Below are 19,069 nucleotides of genomic sequence, written 5' to 3'. Positions count from 1 at the left end.
CTGTTTTCATGTCAAAAAACGAGCTCAAGAACAATGGAGACGCTTTCTGCTGACCCTCCAATAATCGCACGAGACGAGCTGAGTTTGTGGGTGAATTGTTAGCGCTACTGCAGAGAAGATAAAATATAAAACCTGGTAGTCCGGGTTGAAGATTTGTCAAACACCGGAAAGCAGTCTATGCCTCCTCAGAGGTGAGACTGCTGGAGAAACTAATCCAAAGGTGCTCTGTGTTTCAAAGCGGTGCATTTGCAGATGATGAGGCACCACATTGTGCAGAGTTTTGAGCCACATCAATTTTGAATTGGGATCTTTTAGTGAGGTTGTTTTTCAAAAAGCACATCAAAGTCTCCTCAATCCTTTTATGCCTGACATCCACTCGCTGTAATAAAGCCGGAAGGCTCTAATGAACCCCTTACGGAGGTGGATTTGAACGTATAAATCCCCATAAAAACTACAAACATAACTAGTGTATGCTACAGTGCTGGACCGATGGGATACCTCTACCTTTGTAAAGTAGATGGACTTGCTTACTATTTTTTTCTTTCTTTCTTTTAAACCACTTTATCTTCAGCATCTCATGCAAGGCAGTGTAGATTTTCTTATCGGTTTTCTTTTTCCAGTTTATAGTCGGGTCGTTTATCAAGTTATCAAAGTCATTGTCAGACGATCTCTGGTGGGTTCCCCAGATTGCATTTCAGCCAATACGTTCCGCCTCTTTTGCTCTCCACACGGACTGTTCACCCGATCAGTCGACGCTGCTCAGACTACAAACCAGGACCGCTTCGGATGCTAACCTCTTCCTGTTCCCTACAGATTCTATACGTGCATGCAGAATCTAATTCTACAGATTACTGTCCCCGCTCAAAACCACTTAGTCGCTTGGCAGGCCCTTTTTTTCTTCAATTGAGCTCTTTAAATGCCCAATAACAATTTTATGGTGTTATCCACTCAGCCAGTCTAAATAATTGTGTGGGCTGGAGCCAATCCCAGAATGGACAGCATTCAGCCAGATGCACTGGTGCGCAGGATGTTTATAGAAAAGGCTTTCATTTAAAATCCCATGTGTGGAGTATTGACCATAATAACACCGCTATGAATTGACAAGCAATTCACAGTGGTGTTTTATTGAAGGTATACTATGTAGTGTTGGTTGCTGCTCTGCCTGTGTCCGTCTGGCTCTCCGAAAGCAGCACCCAGAGCCGACACTAAAAACACACGGCGTTGTAACAACCTGCTCTCCGAAGAGGTTGGACATCATGCCAATTAGCTGGGGGTTACAGCACCAAGTGCAGATGTCCAGAAATGTCCAGAAAATGGCTAAATAACAACAAAAGTGAATACAGGCAGAGGACAGGCTCTCTCTAGGTACAGACACCCCCACACACAGTCGAGACATTGTTTTTATAGGTAAGAAAAATGTAAAAGGGGTCACTTATAATGTTCGAATGTATCAGATCTATAGCTTTATAGCTTTATGGAGCTATATATTGATGTCCATCCCATTGTTTAGCTGCCTTTGCCAATTTACCATTTGCTTCCGCTCTCTGCAGCAGGCAGCTGTTTGCAAAGAAGAAGCTCCACCGTACACCAGCTGCTCAGCACTGTTCACGTAGCGGAGCTTTTAGCAATGAATAAACTTTCCCTCAGGACTTGGTGGAGAAAGGTTCAAGGATTTTAATGAAGGTTCAACTGCTCTACACGCTGACCAGGGAAAATCTCTGTAATCTTGCCTTTGCTCGGCAGAGATTTCAAATTGCCGATGCTGAAGTGTGTGTGTTTTTTTTAATGGAGCAACTCTCAGTATTGCAACTGATAACCTTCACAGAAAGAGCGAGACCACCAGAACCCTTCTTCACATCTCGATTGATTCTTTTTCCTTTTAAGCTTTGTTTCAAATGGAGCTCCGTCGTGTCCCTCCTTGATAAAAGAGGGACCTCTACATTTCAATTCTATGAGGCATGCTCGCGAGTCACTAAAAGCAATGCTCACGCTCTGCTCATGGTTTTCTTTTGTGAAATCACACATTTCTTTTATGCTGCTGATGTCTTTGAGCCTCTCACCGTGTCTCAGGTCGAAGGAGCCGCATATGTAGGTTCCTTTGCCTGGAAGTCTCGTAGCATCGGTATGTGGGACCGGCCTCGGGGACAGAACATGTTGGACAGCGGAGCGCCCTTCTATGACACCTACAAGACCGCAGATGGGACGTACATGGCTGTGGGAGCCATAGAGCCGCAGTTCTACAGACAGCTACTTAAGGGTGCGTAGTATGCTAATTCACATTGGAGGCTCTAAGGTATAGAGGCTCATTTTTTATTTTATAATTTTTGCTTAACCAACATTTCTGACTGTGGGAAGACTTTTGAACGAAGGGAACTTGATGAGGATAATTACTGTTAGTTTTTTTTTTTTTTAATTGTAATGTGAAACAAGAGCAGCTCTCTTTGTATTAGCAGTAGCAAAACAACGTAGGTGCACTCCCCATGTGGCTCTCCAAGAACACTCTATTGGTGAACAAATTACCTTTTCTTCTCTTTAATGAACCACAAACTCGGCAGGTTGATTGCAGTGAACATTTCTCTGTTGGGTTACTTGTTGTTTGTTTTTTAAGGCTTAGAATTGGATGCTGCAGCGTTACCTTCTCAGATGAGCTTCACTGATTGGCCCGAGCTGAGACGGATCTTCACAGAGCGTTTTGCTTCAAAAACCCAGGCGGACTGGTCAAGGATTTTTGATGGGACCGATGCCTGCGTTACACCCGTGTTGTCTTTCGACGAGGTGAGCTCACACCCACACAACCAGGAAAGAGCTTCTTTCGTGAAGGACGCCGGCGGGGACGAGAGCCCTCGGCCGGCCCCGGTTCTCTCTCGGACTCCTGCAGAGCCCCGCCTCGCCTCTGACCCCGGTATTGGAGAACACACGGCCGAGGTCCTCCACGAGTATGGGTTCACGTCGGCAGACGTAGACCGGATGCTGACGGCGGGAGTCGTAGAGTGTAATGCTGTCAAAGCCAAGTTGTAGAGACGCAGCTGTTAGCAGTGATTAATTTATTTGCTGCCTTCTCAAATTCAACATGAAAAACAACAATCACCAATTACCAACTAAATCCACATGAAACACACTTCACATTGGCATTAATTGGCTCCACCAAACGGCAATTAATGAAAATATAAGTCACTTTTAAACTTCCGTTCTTCCCAAATAGCAACCAACCTCAGCTCACTCCACACAAAACACAGCAGGGTTTTCTTCCGGCAAACTTCACAGAAAACAATAACAGGAAAGCTGAATCCGTCACCGTGTCGGCCTATACGCTGGATGTGACTGTGTTGCTTTCCAGTAATTGATCTTGTGCGGCAACATTTATGACTACTTGTTATTGTTGTTTTATGGTGACTCATTTTAAATGGTACTACAGACTCAGACTCACAGCATTATTAAAATAATTTGATTGGAAGTGACCGGTAAGTGGGTCTTATGTTTGAGCTGTGACAACGGAGAGGGGAAATGATCTAAATGGGAACTAAATCATGAATTAAGTGGAAATAAAACGCAGGGACAACACAACATGCCGATCACAAAAAAATAGTTTTGCTGCTGTGAAGTAAATTACAAATAAAATCGACCATAAAATGTTGATTTGATGTCAATTCAGTACTTCAGAGATTGGAGCAAATAAAGTGGCAACGAGTCACAAGGAGTTTTAAGGAAATTTACCATACAAATCACCCCATTATCTTTTTTTCCCCAAACTAATATATGATTGCAGACACTGTGTACTGCAGCCATATTCACGGCACACTGTGATCGTATTTTTATCTTTTAAAAAAAAGATTAAAATTGGGGATTTTTAATTTGTTACACTCGTCAGAATCATTTCGCATGTAAGTTATTCATTCGGTGTTGGTGTGGCAGTGCAATAATCACCCCATTAGTCCGGCGTGCTGCCGGAGGCTTCAACGATTTTTAAACAAATGCTCTGTGTGGAGAGCCGCCTGGTGATAATTAATGAATGTCAATCAAAGCAACTTGTCTTATGTTTTAAATATTGTTCTGGTGTGTATGCAAATTTGATCAACACGTAGGATTTGTTTATTCATAGGGCTACTCATAAATAAACTTGATGATTTTTCATCAGTGCAATCGGACTCCGACATGTGAACTGTTATTTATATTCCTAAATTCTCAATACAGTGGCCTTTTACAGACTTTTTTTCCTATTATATCTTTACATACTTGTTCTTACCCCCTTTTTAAAGAGAATAAGAGATAAGAAAATGTAAATTTAATGTCAAATTAAACAAGGACATGTAATATTGTAAAATAAGAAAACGCGAATACATAAAATACATGCAGAGAGACGGGCAGCGGCATGAGATATTGACTTGACTTTGCACCCGATCAGTAAGATTATGGATTATAGGTAATAGGATATAATGCAGATTATAGATTTAGTCCATTGTGCACATTGCATTGTTATGAGCCAATTTGTTTTAAGCTGAGAACGGCATCGTTTACAAGGAACTGGAAATGTGAGCACGAAATGTCAAAATTCAAGTTTTATTTAACTGATATGAAAACATTTTTAATAAACTGATATGAATGCAAGAGTTCACATTTCTTGGGTTTCGTCTTTGGTTCAGCAGAGTTTGCTCAAAAACTTTTCACACTCTATCCACGCAGATAAATTAGGTGATGCTCAGATTAGTCGTGAAATGACATAAAAAAACAACTCCTGGACAGAGAATAACATTCATTATCACTCCCCTGCTGCCCCTATGTTTGGAAATCTATCATAAATGTTGCCCAAACGGTTGATAAACTGGTGATAAGAGGTCCTTCTACGGTGGCCCGCTGTGAAAATAAGTGCTCTCTGGCTGTGAACTGCATTTGAACCTTCCTCGGAAACATCCGGAGTTACGTTGTCAAAGACGTGTGGAGATACAAAGAGCACAAGTGCTCACATCCCCCCTCCAGAAGGCAATGTGTCGTGGCCTTGAATCAACTAGTTGAATCCACATCCACGAATGATGCAGAGATGCTCTTTGTAAGGAAGGATTTCATGAAGACAAAAAGAATCTTCCACTTTCTGATCCAGTTAAATATAAGGGTAAAATGATTTTCGTTTGTATTTAGTAGTCGGTGAAGTATCTTTTCTGTTGCTAACATCCACATTTGCTCGCTAGTGTTTTTCACCGGCTAATTTGGTGCTTTGCTGCATATCAAACATGTAAAGTGGTGTCAGTGGTGACTTTGAATTTGTGTGAGTGTAATAATCAGACTCGTATTATTAATAATCCTGAATCGCAGCATGGCCATTAGTCCTTTGCATGTCACTAGGCAACCTGTGTGTGATACGGTGGCCTGTAACAACTTCTCTAACAGACTATTCTGGTTCTCACAGCGTGCAGATCCGCATCACATCGATGCTTAACTCTGACTGCAGCCGTCTTTCCCTCGGTGAATGTATACTATCACATATGCGGTTGTTAGTTTAAAACCTTTTTAAAGGCACGCAGGTATGTGAGGAATGTCTGTGGTGTGACTCCAAACATCTGACTCTCACCGTCCCGGGGCAAACACGACTTTAAGCATGGAGCATGAGATTAATGCAGGACTTCACACACAGTTTGATATGAATGTGAGCTGTGAAGAGCAGTTTATGCTCTCTTATTATACGACTTCACAGCGGGTATTAAATTGGACAACGCATACCATTAAAGCTTGTGAGGAGCGGTGCTTTTGAAAGTTATGGAAATGCATTTAAATGGAGCACATTCGGCTTTGAATGAATCCCTTTAACATAATTACTGCATAGAAAATCAGACACCGATACAAGGCATTGTAGTTGTATCATAAGTTCTCACTTTCATTATACGATAGTTTTTAAGACGACTTCAAGGTTGCAGGCAATCAGTTATTTTTATTCTAATAAATAGCAAAATCATTTCCATTAAATTCCTTGTCATATCGGACAAAACCCACAGATGTTCAGTTGTTTATATGTCAAAGAAACACTTGTTGCATGTTGACATGATTTGAAACGATCATATTGATTGATAGAGATCAGGATCAGAAACAATCACATCTGTAGACGACGGCTCACGTGGACGTGCACGTGTTTACTGACGTGCACACAAATGTGAGCAATCTCGGGATGCGATGAATTGTGCCTCTCTGTTGTTTCTTTTTTCTTCCTTCTTTCATAGGAATTCATTTTGGCTCGTTATGGAGAAAGAAAGTGACCTTTTCCTTCTGCTCTTCAGTATCCGTGAGTCTCTGCGGGGATCACATGGATCATCACTTGATGAGCTTATAGTGCTGCTGAAAAACACAGAAGAGCCTTGTGATTTCATGGTCTGGTGACGACCCTCCATTAATACAAGTGATTTTGTTGAGGGGTGGATCTTTGCAATATTCTCCAACATTATGGTAATCTGGGGAGGCCAGTTAACTAACTTAACAGTGCAAATCAAATTCCTTTTTTCTCCTTTCCACAGTCTTTTTAAGGGAAAGGTCCTCCCCAATAATTAGAAATCTGCCCGCAGTCTCATTAAAAGTTTGACGACTCGACACAATTTCAACACTCCAGGACGACAAAAGAGTCTGCATTTGAGGAGAATTATCCATTCATCTTATTCATGTGAGATGAGATTCAATTAGCCTTGCAAGAAAACCAAGTATGTCCTTCATAGGTATACTATACGTATCTGTACTTCTACTTGAGTACAGAAAAGTGTGTACTTCTGACTCCTCTGCCTGCTAGAAGCAGGTACTTTGAGTCAAATTACTATAGTTCGTAGTTCACGGTTAATTGAATGAAACAGATTGTATTCCTACTTGCACAATAACTATCATATAGTTGGGTAGAGGTATAAATTCGAGGAAAGAAGCTGCTCTGTAGTCTTGCGGTATGGCAGCTGATACTTTTATATCACCCGGCTGTGGCTGGGTGGCTATTGTCTTTTAATACCCTTGGGGCTCTCAGCAGGCACCTCTCGTCATCAATATCACTGATGCCTGATAAAAGGCTACCAACCAGGCTCTTAGTGGTTTTAAGGCGGTGGAAGTTCGCACAAAAGTGTTTGAAAGAGGAGAACTGACCCTGAAGTTAAAATTAGTTATGGTAATATTGATTTTAAAGTTTCCCCTGCAGTGTCATCGAAGTCTCTTCTACTTTAAGACATTTGCATATCATCCAAAATGTGGTCTTTCTTCACTTTCATTAATTCCTTAAGGTTTGAATCAGTTGTAAATTAAAAAAGGTTCCTTATTATTTGAATTCTGCCTCTATAATCATGTCCTTAACAAAGAATATGAGCTCCCTCCCTCAATTATAGGCAATAGGATTCCCTAATTTAACTTGGAGTGTTATTTTCCCTCTTGATGGACAAAAATAGGATTAAGTCTTGAGTTGATATTTTTATTTATGATTTGATATTTTTAATGGACATTATTATTCAATTAAGTGCTCCATTCAAACACTAAGACTGAATTGTCAGGTGTTTTTTATTATTTTACTATGAATGGGAGTCCTACTTGAATTACTGCTTTATCTAGCAGGAGAATGTCAAGAAGTCTTCCGGGCTTTGATTTCCCAGCAGCACCGATGTGGTGGGCGTTAACCTTTTAACACTCTGAAAAGAGCAGCTCCGGCTTTATGAGCTGACACATTAGTGGAAAATGAGATTGTCAGCTTCTAATATTGAAGACCTTTAAACATAAAAGTCTTTGAGAACAGTGATGGATCCTCATTTTGGAGGCATTGACTGTCTTGGCAAAGTGCCTTTTTGAGTGCTTTTCACTTTCCAACTAAACACAAAATCCTTAAGCTTAAAATCGATTTGTTTTAATGTCTCTCTCTCTTATATAAGAGAGTGGATTAAACATCTAACTCTGCAAAAAAAACTGTTATATTTTCCCAAGATGTCTAATTATTGCTTAAGGCGACGACTTAATTCTCTCCACAACAACAACACTTCATTAAGGAACGCTACTCAAGCTCACAAAACGACTCCAGGGAGACGGAGATGGGTTTGTTTGGGGGTCGCGGGGTCAACTCTGGCTTCCCACCTGTCTGTGGTACTCCTCTGGTTCCTTCACAGCCAATCACACTACAGAAACAATGACGAGACTCATTAACAACCAATTAAAGAAATACAACCTTGTATACAAACGGGTGCAGAACGCATTGATATCAAACAGAGCACTGAACTAACTTTGTTTTAGCTTCACGCTAGAATCCAGATCCTTACGTCATCAGATCCACCCGTCACTCCTCCGCAGTCCAAATATGGTCACTTCCTTCCACTGGTTGCAAAAAAGCCAAGACGTCACAATGGCTTCATCCACTTCTTATATCCAGTCTATGTTTGTGATTGGTTGATCCAAAAGAAGAAGAAAAAATGCACTTTTAGTGATAACAGGCCTAGAATGGACTGTAAAGGCCTAATCATGTACTTTAGTCTCCCTTCAGACGTAGTGATGTTATTAGGAATACTATTATTATGTGATAAAATTAGCCTACAAACACAGGCCTACCTCTGCAGTACAGCCCATTCACATGCTAATAGTTCTAATGTTGATTTGCTTACCTTTATGTGCCATGCTGGTCATTTTAATATTTTATATAACTCACAGGGGCCGAGGCTGCTGCTAAGCGCTCTTAGGGGCTTAAAGATTATGTGTGAATATTTCATATCTATACCAGAAGCTGATTATCTTTGGAAACATCACGATTGTAAGAATCTTCTTGGAAATTCTTGGACACGTGGAGTGACTCTTTGTTCTAGGAAACCCTTATGATTGTAGCCCCAGGTGTCAAATATGTACTTTAGGAAATATAAAAAAAGACAGCTGTGTGAGACTATATTCTGCTGTGTACTTGTACTACATGTGGTGCTCGGGTGAGTATTTACAGCTGCAGGACAGTGTATGTGGAGTCAAAGTCAACTACAGTGGGTTTATTCATTTTAATGAACACTCGGTAGGACATGTGACTCATTCACTCACCAAGACTCACTGTTCTTATAGGTTTCACACTACAATGGATGTCTGTGGCGCTGAGGAACAAGACTTCCAGGACAAAACCTGTGAGTCACTCATCAATTCATTGTCACGTTTGATCTTTTCAGTTGTAGAAAATGATATTTTGTAATGTCATCGACGATACTAAAAGATTACAAATTGCTGTTGAAAATGAGTTTAAGATGAGCTGTATGTTTTTAATCATAAGTAGTAAGAAAAGTACAATATAGAAGATGGAAGACAGCATGAAATCATGAATAGAAAGTGGATTGATCTACCGGTCGCCACATTTCAGGGCTCTGAGGTTGAGTGTGGCTCCTGGAATAATAATAATAATAATAATAATATATGACTCACAGCTGACCTTTTATGTCTGTGCTTGAAAAAGAGATTTTTTTTCCCTGGTTAAATACATGTTTTAAGTACAAATACTTGAACTGTATGCTCACAGCCCAGTAAATGTGGTTCCATACTCCACACAGCAGATAGTTCAGGGTGCGTTTCTCGTTTTCGACGTAACTATTTGAGCGTTTTCTTCGCGGTATAGGTGCGCTGTGGTTTATAATTAGAGTTCACCTGCTGATATGAAGCTTTTCATCCAATCAGAAAGTGGCGCTCCAGGCTTTCCCGTCACGCTGCTTACCACCGATTTGTACTCCCAACATGAACGCAGTGTCTTTTTTAATAAGGACGCAGGTGCAGGAAATGACTCAGTTTGAACCACTGCGACAAAAGTAGGCCACCTTAACTTTGTAACGTGGTAACGATGTGTTCAATATAAGAGACTGAAAGAGAGTGTTTTAGTGCCTCCTTGGATTCAAAACAATCACACTGTGCAGCGGTTTGAGTTTAATTGTATTCTTGTGATTTATCTCACAAAACCGTCTTTGATAACGACCGGTTTTCACATCATGCGATCCCTATGACATAACCTCAGCAAAGTTTACTAACTTCTAACTTTTAGAGGAATAATAAACACAAGCAGGAGTTATGGGGGGAATAAATAAGTGAATTCCAAACAATACTTTATTGAGCGATATTTTATTGCCTCCACAGGCAAAAATAACCACTCCGCTTTAAGTTGTTATTTAGTACACTAAAACAATCCAGATGTTTCGATCAAAACAAACAAACAAATGTCAACATCATAGAGGCGCTATAGAGGGAAAATCAGGTAATCAGCAATGACGTTTATAGGAAATTCATCCAATATATGATGAGATTTTTCAATCTGACCCAAAGAAGTGGACAGACTGAGCAACAACACGTGGCTTTATAAATAAAAAAAGATTAATTAATAATACAAATCAGATTGTTTATGATGCAGAAACCCTCAATGGTGAAGCAGAAGAGATAACTGATATCCATTATCGGTAAACAATCAATGCAACAACGAAAAGCATATAAAAACTTTGCGGTAGTATTTCTTCTCAAATTATTGAAACACACCTTTTTATTTTTAAATATGTTTTCACTACATCAATTTCAATGGACATGTATTGAAAAAAACGCTTCTTTTCACTTATTTTTTATTGTTAATTTTTATTTCAGTTTCATCAACGTATACAATCATATTCACAATTTTGCCTGTTTGTTTTTTCATTTTTTTTCAGCTGTATATATGGTTTACAGATAACTTAACAAAATAAGATTGAAGATGAATTAAAAGTGAATAAAAATTAAGTCATAAAAAAGAAGAATGAACTTGAAATAAAAAGGGGGTGAAGGGCGAAAAATCTCTTTTTAAATAAACTGTGTCTGTAAAGTGTATAAATAGAGTTTGGTGGCCTTGAAATCAATGCTAGCTGATCATTAGAGGATGTGGAAACACCCCCCCTCCTTTACTACACTTGAGTAATCTCTTAAATACTCCCCTTTCGTTCTCTCCTCCCCTCTCCCCCGGTTCTTCAGTGAGTGCCCCTCTGCTCCACTCAGACCAGGAGGCAGACCCTCACATGTGAAGTAAAGCTTGTGTTGCTCCCGGGACTCATTGCTCAGCTATGCAGTAGAGAGAAGGATTATCTCCAGCTGAGCGCCAGTGCAAGGATTTGGGGGCATTTACTGTTTATCCATCACCTGGCGGACGGAGAGAGGGCACCACTAAACTCGTTTCCTATACTTTCCCCTTGCTCCTCTCCCCTCTCCCTCCCCCCCTCGTCTCTCAACCATGACCCTCCTATCAGAGGACCAGTCCGCGAGGCCCCAACCCTGCCGGCTCCCGCAGCCCGGCGAACGCGTCAGCACTTCTTTGTACCCAACAGACTTCACCGGCTCCAAAGAGGACTACATGGAGAGCGGGGAGAGCGCCGTGTTCGGGGCGGTGGAGCCCCCCAGGCGCTCGCGGGGCCGCCTCATCCTCCACGGCCTGGTCATGTTCGGGAGGGAGTTCTGCTACGCCGTGGAGGCGGCGTTCGTCACGCCGGTGCTCCTGAGCGTGGGCCTGCCCCGCAGCCTGTACAGCCTGGTGTGGCTGATCTCCCCCATCCTGGGCTTCCTGCTGCAGCCCATCATCGGCTCGGCCAGCGACTACTGCCGCTCGTCGTGGGGCCGACGGAGGCCTTACATCCTGGCCCTGGGCGTCCTCATGCTGCTGGGAATCAGCCTGTTCCTGAACGGAGATGCTGTGATTTCAGGTAAGGGAGGGGTGGAGGGGGCAGGGGTTCACCAAAGATATATATTTTTAGTCTTGTTATATCAGAAAGTGAATTCTACGACTTTGATTCCTCTGAGGGAATAAAGGGATAATCAATGATGGAGCGTACTGTATACATCAGACATCGCCTTGATGTAATTCAAATGTTTTCTCATGCTTGGAAAAGAATAATTGAGACGCATCTTGTAAGACTCGACAAATGCAAGGCAATACAGATAAGGTGTCACCATGTAATTGGATTATTTCTCAGATGACAGCGATGAAAATGTTTGACTTTTGCCATCAAAGCTTGTCTCTTACTCGGGCTTCAAACGTCCCCTTCTCTTCTCACTCAAAACAGAAAGAAAAGAGAGACTTGAGAGGCTCTTATGCTCACACGTAATCTCTTCTTAATCCATCTATCATGAGCAGAAAGTAAATAAATACCTCAGTAATCATCTCCACTGATCCAGCATCGGTGTAGTGGACTCCACCGGACCAGATCGAGAATTTGAATGCTCACTTTTTTTTAAACTCGTGACTGAAAGTAAAAGTTTTTCACCTTTTTCTCTTTTTTTTTTTAAAGTTTCGTCCGAAAAAACCAATTGATAAGATCGTTAACAACCCAGAATCCGGCATGCAGCATCACGAGAAGCTTTCCTCCTAAAAGAATCTGTGACCTTTGCCACCACATGGACCGATTCACCCCCGTTGAGAGTTACAATGCTGTTGTATCCTAATGATGGGGCTTGAAATAAGTCCTCAATACCTCAATCATAGCTTTTTGACTGGATGGTAATTATAATCACAGAACACTTCAACTGACGTGTTTGAGGGGGTGTTTAATTCATGAGATCTCTTTTATAACTAAATGGTACAATTATCGATAGAAATAGCAGCACAATGTGCAAAAAAATCCTTATTTCACACCTGGAGCGTCGGTCAACAAATATCCCAATCAAGCTTTTTTCTATGTTGAATGCTTTGCAATAACCATCATATGGACTATGAGTGATTTACTTCTTCATGCTGGATAAGCTCATTATTATTTCTCACGCTCGTAGTAAATGCCCCAGGAATGCGTTTGCATTGTTGTAATCGCCTTCATTGATTTCGATTTTGAACAGTATTTTTATTTATTTTTTTATAGAAAGGTCTGTTCAGTGTGACTCCATGAAATGTACTCTCTGCTACATTACATCTATTTTACAGTATTAAAAGGCTTTCTTAACACACTCATCTCTTATTTAAATCGCCAAAAAAATTAAGTTAGCCAGGTTTTAAAGTAGTCCCTATATGAGCTGTTTTCTTCGTTTTTTTACCGTTTCTTGTATCTCAACTTGCCAAATTCGACAGGCAACTTTGACACGAGATGTTTTCGTTCCGTCTTGCAGCGCTCGTCAGCGACAGGGCCCTGAGGAGCACCTGGGCCATCGTGGTGGTGATGTTGGGAGTCGTGCTGTTCGACTTCGCCGCGGACTTCATCGACGGGCCCATCAAGGCCTACCTGTTCGACGTGTGTTCGCACCAGGACAAGGAGAGAGGGCTGCACTACCACGCTCTGCTCACGGGTGTGTAGTCATCGCATGCTTATTTCTATCTCCATCGTGATGGATTTGCTGTGAACAGGTTTCAGTTTTAATAGTACTGTAGCAGCGATTCTCTGAGTCAAAGTGGAACTCTGGTGTGATGGTTGGTTTGTGGTTCGGCACACACTGAAGGTGTGAACACGGGTTTGTGTGTGTGGTCTGCATGCTCAGTAAAAAGACGGTGGATGTCTCTGTTTTAGTCCTTTCAAATAAGGGTAGTAAGACGTTCCTGCATGAGGAGATTGAAACCACTCCTTATGGAGAAAGTTAGCTTAGCTTAGCATACAGACTGGAAACAAGGGGCTCGTCTGACTCTGTCCAAAGGTAATTAAGTCCACCAACATCTCTAATTAAGCTTTTATGGCTCGTTTGTTACATCTCTAGTTTTGTTTTTATGTGGGGTTTGTGTGCAGGACTGTTTCTAGGCCAGGCATGGTGACTTTCTTCTGCTTGTTGCCTGGCAACCGTGCCGCAATGACAACACTCCAGGAAGTCTCTTTTGGCCAAAGTCAGTCCCTAGCTACGAAATAGTGCAGACATTTACTTTAGTGTCCAAGTATAAGCCCCATTACTGAATACATTTTAGTGTGTTTTTAGCTGATTGCGTTGGTTTTATACAACTCTCATCAATGTCATTTAGTGCCTAAACTACGTGTCCGTTTTCAGCGGTTTTTGACACAGATTTGAGGCTAAAATCTAACCAGATTTAAACTAGAATAACAACCACACATTTTGGCAATTGTTTGTGACATTTGTCATTGAAATCTTGCCAACACAATGTCGTTTTGGGGGGGAAAAAACCCCTCCTTGGTTACCAAATGCTTTTCTTTTTATAATTAATCTCTCTGGGACACAGAGTATGTTGTCTCACCCTTTCATGTCGAACTCCTTTTTCTCTGAGGACTTAGTTTCAGAGCGTGACATCTCGAAGGGATGTCAGTCGCCCTTTTCCCCCCTGAAACTTTAAATTGTGTGTTCCTCTGCCACTTTGATGTAGACGCTCTGACATGTTTTCCAACACGGATTAATCCACCTTTTTTTTTTCTCATTTAAACCTGACCGGGTCGATGACATTTTGCCCTGCGGATGAATAGATTTCTGATTCCTTCTTCACTCGTGCTGTCGGATGCAGAGAAAGTTCAGACGGAGAAAAAAAATGTCTCCAAAGTTCAGAGTCGTGCTAGGAAATGTGAGGTTTCTCAGTCGGAGTGAGAGTTTTTTAAGGGTGAAATGCTTTGTCACATCACGTATAATCACACACCTTGTTCTTAGAGAGAGTTTGGCAAGGATGAGTGTTAACAATGAGTTGCTCAGAGAGCTGAAGAGTGCACGCTTTATTGTAAAAAATCTCCATAACCTTATAAAATATGTTGTAAAATATTTTGTGGACGTTCTTGTTGTGACCGTCAGCGGTGCGCTGGGCTGTCAGCAGGCACCGGGTGGTGTGAGCATGCTAGTCAGGCAGTAATCCAGCCCTGAGCTAGTCATGTGCTGCAGTCATGGGTCTGGGCTGAGAGAGACAGAAGCCAGGCACATGACTGTGCAGACGCCGCCGCTGGTATGTTGAGGGTTTTCACGGAGCGGGGAGAAAGAAGAAAGTTTCTCTGTGATGCACGTCTTTTTTTTTCTAATCACACCTCCAACATGTGAAAGATAGATGCTCATTACTGGTTTCACAGCCTCTTTCTCAGACGAAATCATTATTTTCAGCAGCAGGTGATTAAAGGACGTAAGAACAGGTGGAACCATGCTAGATCGTGGCCCAGAGGATAAACCCAATGCCCTGGGTCCATCCCCCTGGATAATAGTAGCTTGGCAAAGGTGGTCTGACTAAACAAAACCTGCACCTTTTCCCCCAACAATTAACATGAGGTTGTGCCAAGTAGTGCTTTGTTTTGGTTCGTATCTGTAATCCTGGAGACCTTGAACAGACGGATCCCAGAACAACACAATAAAAACACCCACCAGAAAGGTGAATTTTGAATTGCACCGTGCCGATGTTGAATAGTTTACTTTTGTTTGTTGGTTTTGAGCCACAGTCGTGTCTCTGTTTTGCATCAGAGTTATTGTGAGGGAACATCTGAGGACAAATAAAAATGACACAGAAAGAAAAGGGATATTGTTTGAGAGAGAAGAGTTAGCGACGCAGTGGGCAAACACCAGCGTTCCAGTCTTGCAAACACAAGTTATGCCAGATTACTTTACCTGCCAGATGATATAATGTAGAAAAAATAGCCCTAATTTCAGGCGATCAACAGCAGAAGAGTTTCCTTGTTTTTCTTTTTAAAGTGAGCATAGTTCAGGCTGTTTGGTTCTGAAAGAGGAGAGAAATATATGATATTTAACACCACTCCTGAGCACACGAGCCTCAAGATCAACAAGATGAGGCACTGTTTTTATTCTTTTGTCACACAGCATGTCCAGTTAATAAACTCTACATGTAATATCTGAATATAGATGTGACATTTAAGTTTCACAGCTGCAACAAACGTAAAAGCAGCAACTCGGAGACAAAAGATAATTGCTGATTCCAATTTGTGAGTTATTATTTATTTCTTATTAATGTCTTATTACTTCTTATTAGTTGATTGCGTAATTTGAAGAGTGAATATTGATCATATAATCATGTCAATCACAAGGTAGGTAAGGTCCTAAAGCAATTCCTGTTTTATTTTAAATTCTAAATGGGACCATAATATCACGTTTTATCCAAGAAGAGCATAAACTTATGTTTACAATGTGTAAATCATGTGGGAACCAGAGGTGTCGCCCCCTGCTGGTCATTAGAAAGACTGCAAGTTTAAGGCACTTCACTTGCCGCCTGGTTTAACCACTCTCTCCCCCACACAGCAGCTCTCTCAAAGGGGCTTGAATGCTAGAAGGAAAGTGTTCTTGCAGAACCGGAGGGAGTACAGTACTCTGCCTACTACTTTAACCTTTAGGTGCTGTGTGTTCCAGGTCTGGGCGGTGCGTTCGGCTACCTGGTGGGAGCTATGGACTGGGGTCACTCGTTCATGGGTCAGCTGCTGGGCTCCGAGTACCAAGTCATCTTCTTCTTCTCTGCGCTGACCTGGGGCATCTTCCTCACCGTGCACCTTTTCAGTATTCCAGAGCAACCTCTGGGCAAGGAGCCATCCCACTCTGACCCCTCGCCTCCCAGCGCCCTCCGCCTACTGGGCTCCCACGGCAACGGTTACGGAGCGCTGGCTAAAGAGGCGGTCTCACCCGCGGGCGCCGCGTCCGTCCCGGACCTCAGGCCCAGGTCGTTCTCCGCTCTCGGGGAGGCCAACTCGGTGACCTCCAGCGCCAAGCAGCCGAACAAGGAGATGGTATGGAACAAACTCTCTGAAGACGCTGAATTCCTTTCATAGAGATATACGGCTATGACCTCGCTAACAGAACAAAACTTTTCTGTGTGAAATTATGTGTCTTTCATTGTTGAATTCTTCTTTGAAACTCTGAACATCAATCAACTCGTCAAACACACGACGAAAGGAAGGAATCTGTCATCCTCAACTTTTGTAGCCTCAATGAATAATCTCTGACATTTCTTGCGTTTGCCTAAATATCTATCTTGTATATCTATTAGTGACCATATACAGTGATTGGTGAATTATCTCCTTTTATAATTTTATTATTACTGACGGCAGCGTGATTTGTTCCCCTCATTTATGAACTTAAAAGGTTGCGATGTATTATTGCAACATGTATATTAGATCATACTTTATTTGATGCCTTTTTAAGTTTTCATCATTGTCACGATTTCATCATCTGCCCTTTTGTGTCTCGTCATCGTCAGCCCTTACACGCAAAGCAATGACATCTAAGAGTAACGGAATCTTTTTATTGGCTCTGATGGTCGTGTGTGTGTGTGTGTGTGTGTGTGTGTGTGTGTGTGTGTGTGTGTGTGTGTGTGTGTGTGTGTGTGTGTGTGTTGTGTGTTGTGTGTTGTGTGTTGTGTGTTGTGTGTTGTGTGTGTGTGGTCGTCTGCAGGACCAGAAGAGGTTGACGTTCAGGTCGATGATGAAAGCCGTCATCAACATGCCAAGCCATTACCGCTACCTGTGTGTCAGCCACCTGCTGGGATGGACGGCCTTCCTCTGCAACATGCTCTTCTTCACTGATTTTATGGGACAGGTATTCTCATTTCACGTGTGCAGTCAACCCCCCCAGTGTGTCTCATTTCGGTGTAGTCAACTTAATTGCAGTCATTAGGTCATGTCCGACTCTAATCGGCATTCAGACCGAATCAGATTCTTATGAGACGCTCAGCAAGAAAAGGAATCTTTCTCAACATTTAGAGCTCCTTTTGTAAAGACTAAAGAATGTTTTTCTAGCAGAATCCTTTATATGTCATATATATTCATCATCGAAGTCATGCATATAAAAGAATTATTCTCTGCTTTGAGCTTCTCAGATGTTGAGATTCACGATTCTGTTTTATATCATCGTAAACTGAATACTTTTTGCGGTTTTCGACTGTAAAAAATCTGCAACTTGAAGACATCAAATCAGATTAGTTTGTCATTCCATCTACATACACGGTATGAATGAAATAACGTCTCTCAGGACCTATAGATAATAATAATAATGTGTATTTGATATAGCACATTTTACAGACAAAGTCACAAAGTGATAAAGATTGTTGAAATAAGACCCAAACACTAAAATGAGCAAACAAACGATACAAAAATGCATGATGCAAAAAAAAAAATACCACTGGAAATAAAATCACATTGATGCAAATGCTGCAAATACACGTTACCATAAGAACAGATTTTCCTCACTGTTTTGACATTTCATCAATGTAAGAAATAATAGACCAATTAGTCGACGCCAGGTGTTTTTACTTCCACGCTCCGTTAATTAGTTTAAATGCTGACCCAAGGCCAGGACTCATTAACACCCGTTCACCATCATGTAAAACTGGGGATGAGAAATGAACAGCTTCCCGCTGAACGGAAAGTAAAAGGTTGAAGTCGTCGTGTATAAACGAGGCTGGACGTCGTCGTCAAGCTGTTCCTCTTGTTTGTTTTTTCAGATTGTGTACAATGGGAATCCGTACGCAGACCATAACTCCACATCCTATGCCGTTTATGAGAGAGGAGTGGAAGTGGGCTGCTGGGGGCTGTGCATCAATGCTGTGTCCTCTGCTCTCTACTCCTGTAAGTATGAACGTGTGTGTGTGTGTGTGTGTGTGTGTCTCAGCAGCCAGCATCCATTAGCATCAGCATCTCCTGCACTTCCATCATAAGCTTCCCCGTTCGTATTGTGCTCCTCGTTCGCTCGCAGTTTTCATTCAGATCCCAAATTGACGATGATGTGTGAAAAGGGAGTGAAATAATGTGCTGCATGCAAAACGCAGCCGGATAATAAAGTGCCCTTCAGGCTGTCTCTGAGTGTGAAATTGGCTGTATTCCTAGTTCATGCTGAGGGGGTCTTTTTTAAATTCTTTCTTTTTGTTCACCTTACATCCTTACATTGCTGCTCTGAAATGAAGCAGCCCATCCCATCAGACGTGCACCATTGATAACGTCATGTGTTTTCAGACGTGCAGCGTTGCCTCCTGCCGTACATCGGCCTGAAGGGATTATACTTCGTGGGCTACTTTGTGTTCGGCATGGGCACCAGCCTGATTGGTCTCTTCCCCAACGTCCTGGCCACGCTGATCCTCTGCAGCGTCTTCGGCGTCATGTCCAGCACGCTCTACACCATCCCCTTCAACCTGATAGCGGAGTACCAGCAGGAGGAGGAGGTACTCAGCTGATCCACAATCACTTCTTCTTATTGGTGTCTGAAAACCACTCATGATGCAGAAAATCAA

The 19,069-nt window shown here is 41.9% G+C and overlaps 2 protein-coding genes across 3 annotated transcripts in view; both read left to right on the top strand.

The window, feature by feature from the left end:
- Positions 1–4,629, top strand: part of amacr (alpha-methylacyl-CoA racemase) — a 37,416-nt gene extending 32,787 nt beyond the window's left edge. For both annotated transcript variants that reach the window (XM_084035711.1, XM_084035710.1), the window contains exons 5-6: positions 2,071–2,257; positions 2,609–4,629. In XM_084035711.1, coding sequence (XP_083891837.1) covers positions 2,071–2,257; positions 2,609–3,018 — 597 coding nt within the window. In that variant the 3' untranslated portion in view covers positions 3,019–4,629. The remainder of the gene's footprint in view (positions 1–2,070; positions 2,258–2,608) is intronic.
- A 6,340-nt stretch (positions 4,630–10,969) lies between these two features.
- On the top strand, positions 10,970–19,012 carry slc45a2 (solute carrier family 45 member 2; the record flags this gene model as incomplete). Its single annotated transcript, XM_084034600.1, has 6 exons — positions 10,970–11,657; positions 13,051–13,227; positions 16,204–16,574; positions 17,239–17,382; positions 18,287–18,410; positions 18,795–19,012. Exons 1-6 carry the CDS (start codon positions 11,192–11,194, stop codon positions 19,010–19,012), a joined length of 1,500 nt encoding a protein of 499 aa, XP_083890726.1. The 5' UTR covers positions 10,970–11,191.
- Positions 19,013–19,069: the final 57 nt, after the last annotated feature.

Source organism: Eutrigla gurnardus (assembly GCF_963514095.1).
Source record: "Eutrigla gurnardus genome assembly, chromosome: 19".
Taxonomy (NCBI): Eukaryota; Metazoa; Chordata; class Actinopteri; order Perciformes; family Triglidae; genus Eutrigla; species Eutrigla gurnardus.
Note: the sequence above shows the minus strand (reverse complement) of the source record. Positions and strands in the feature narration are given on the sequence as shown.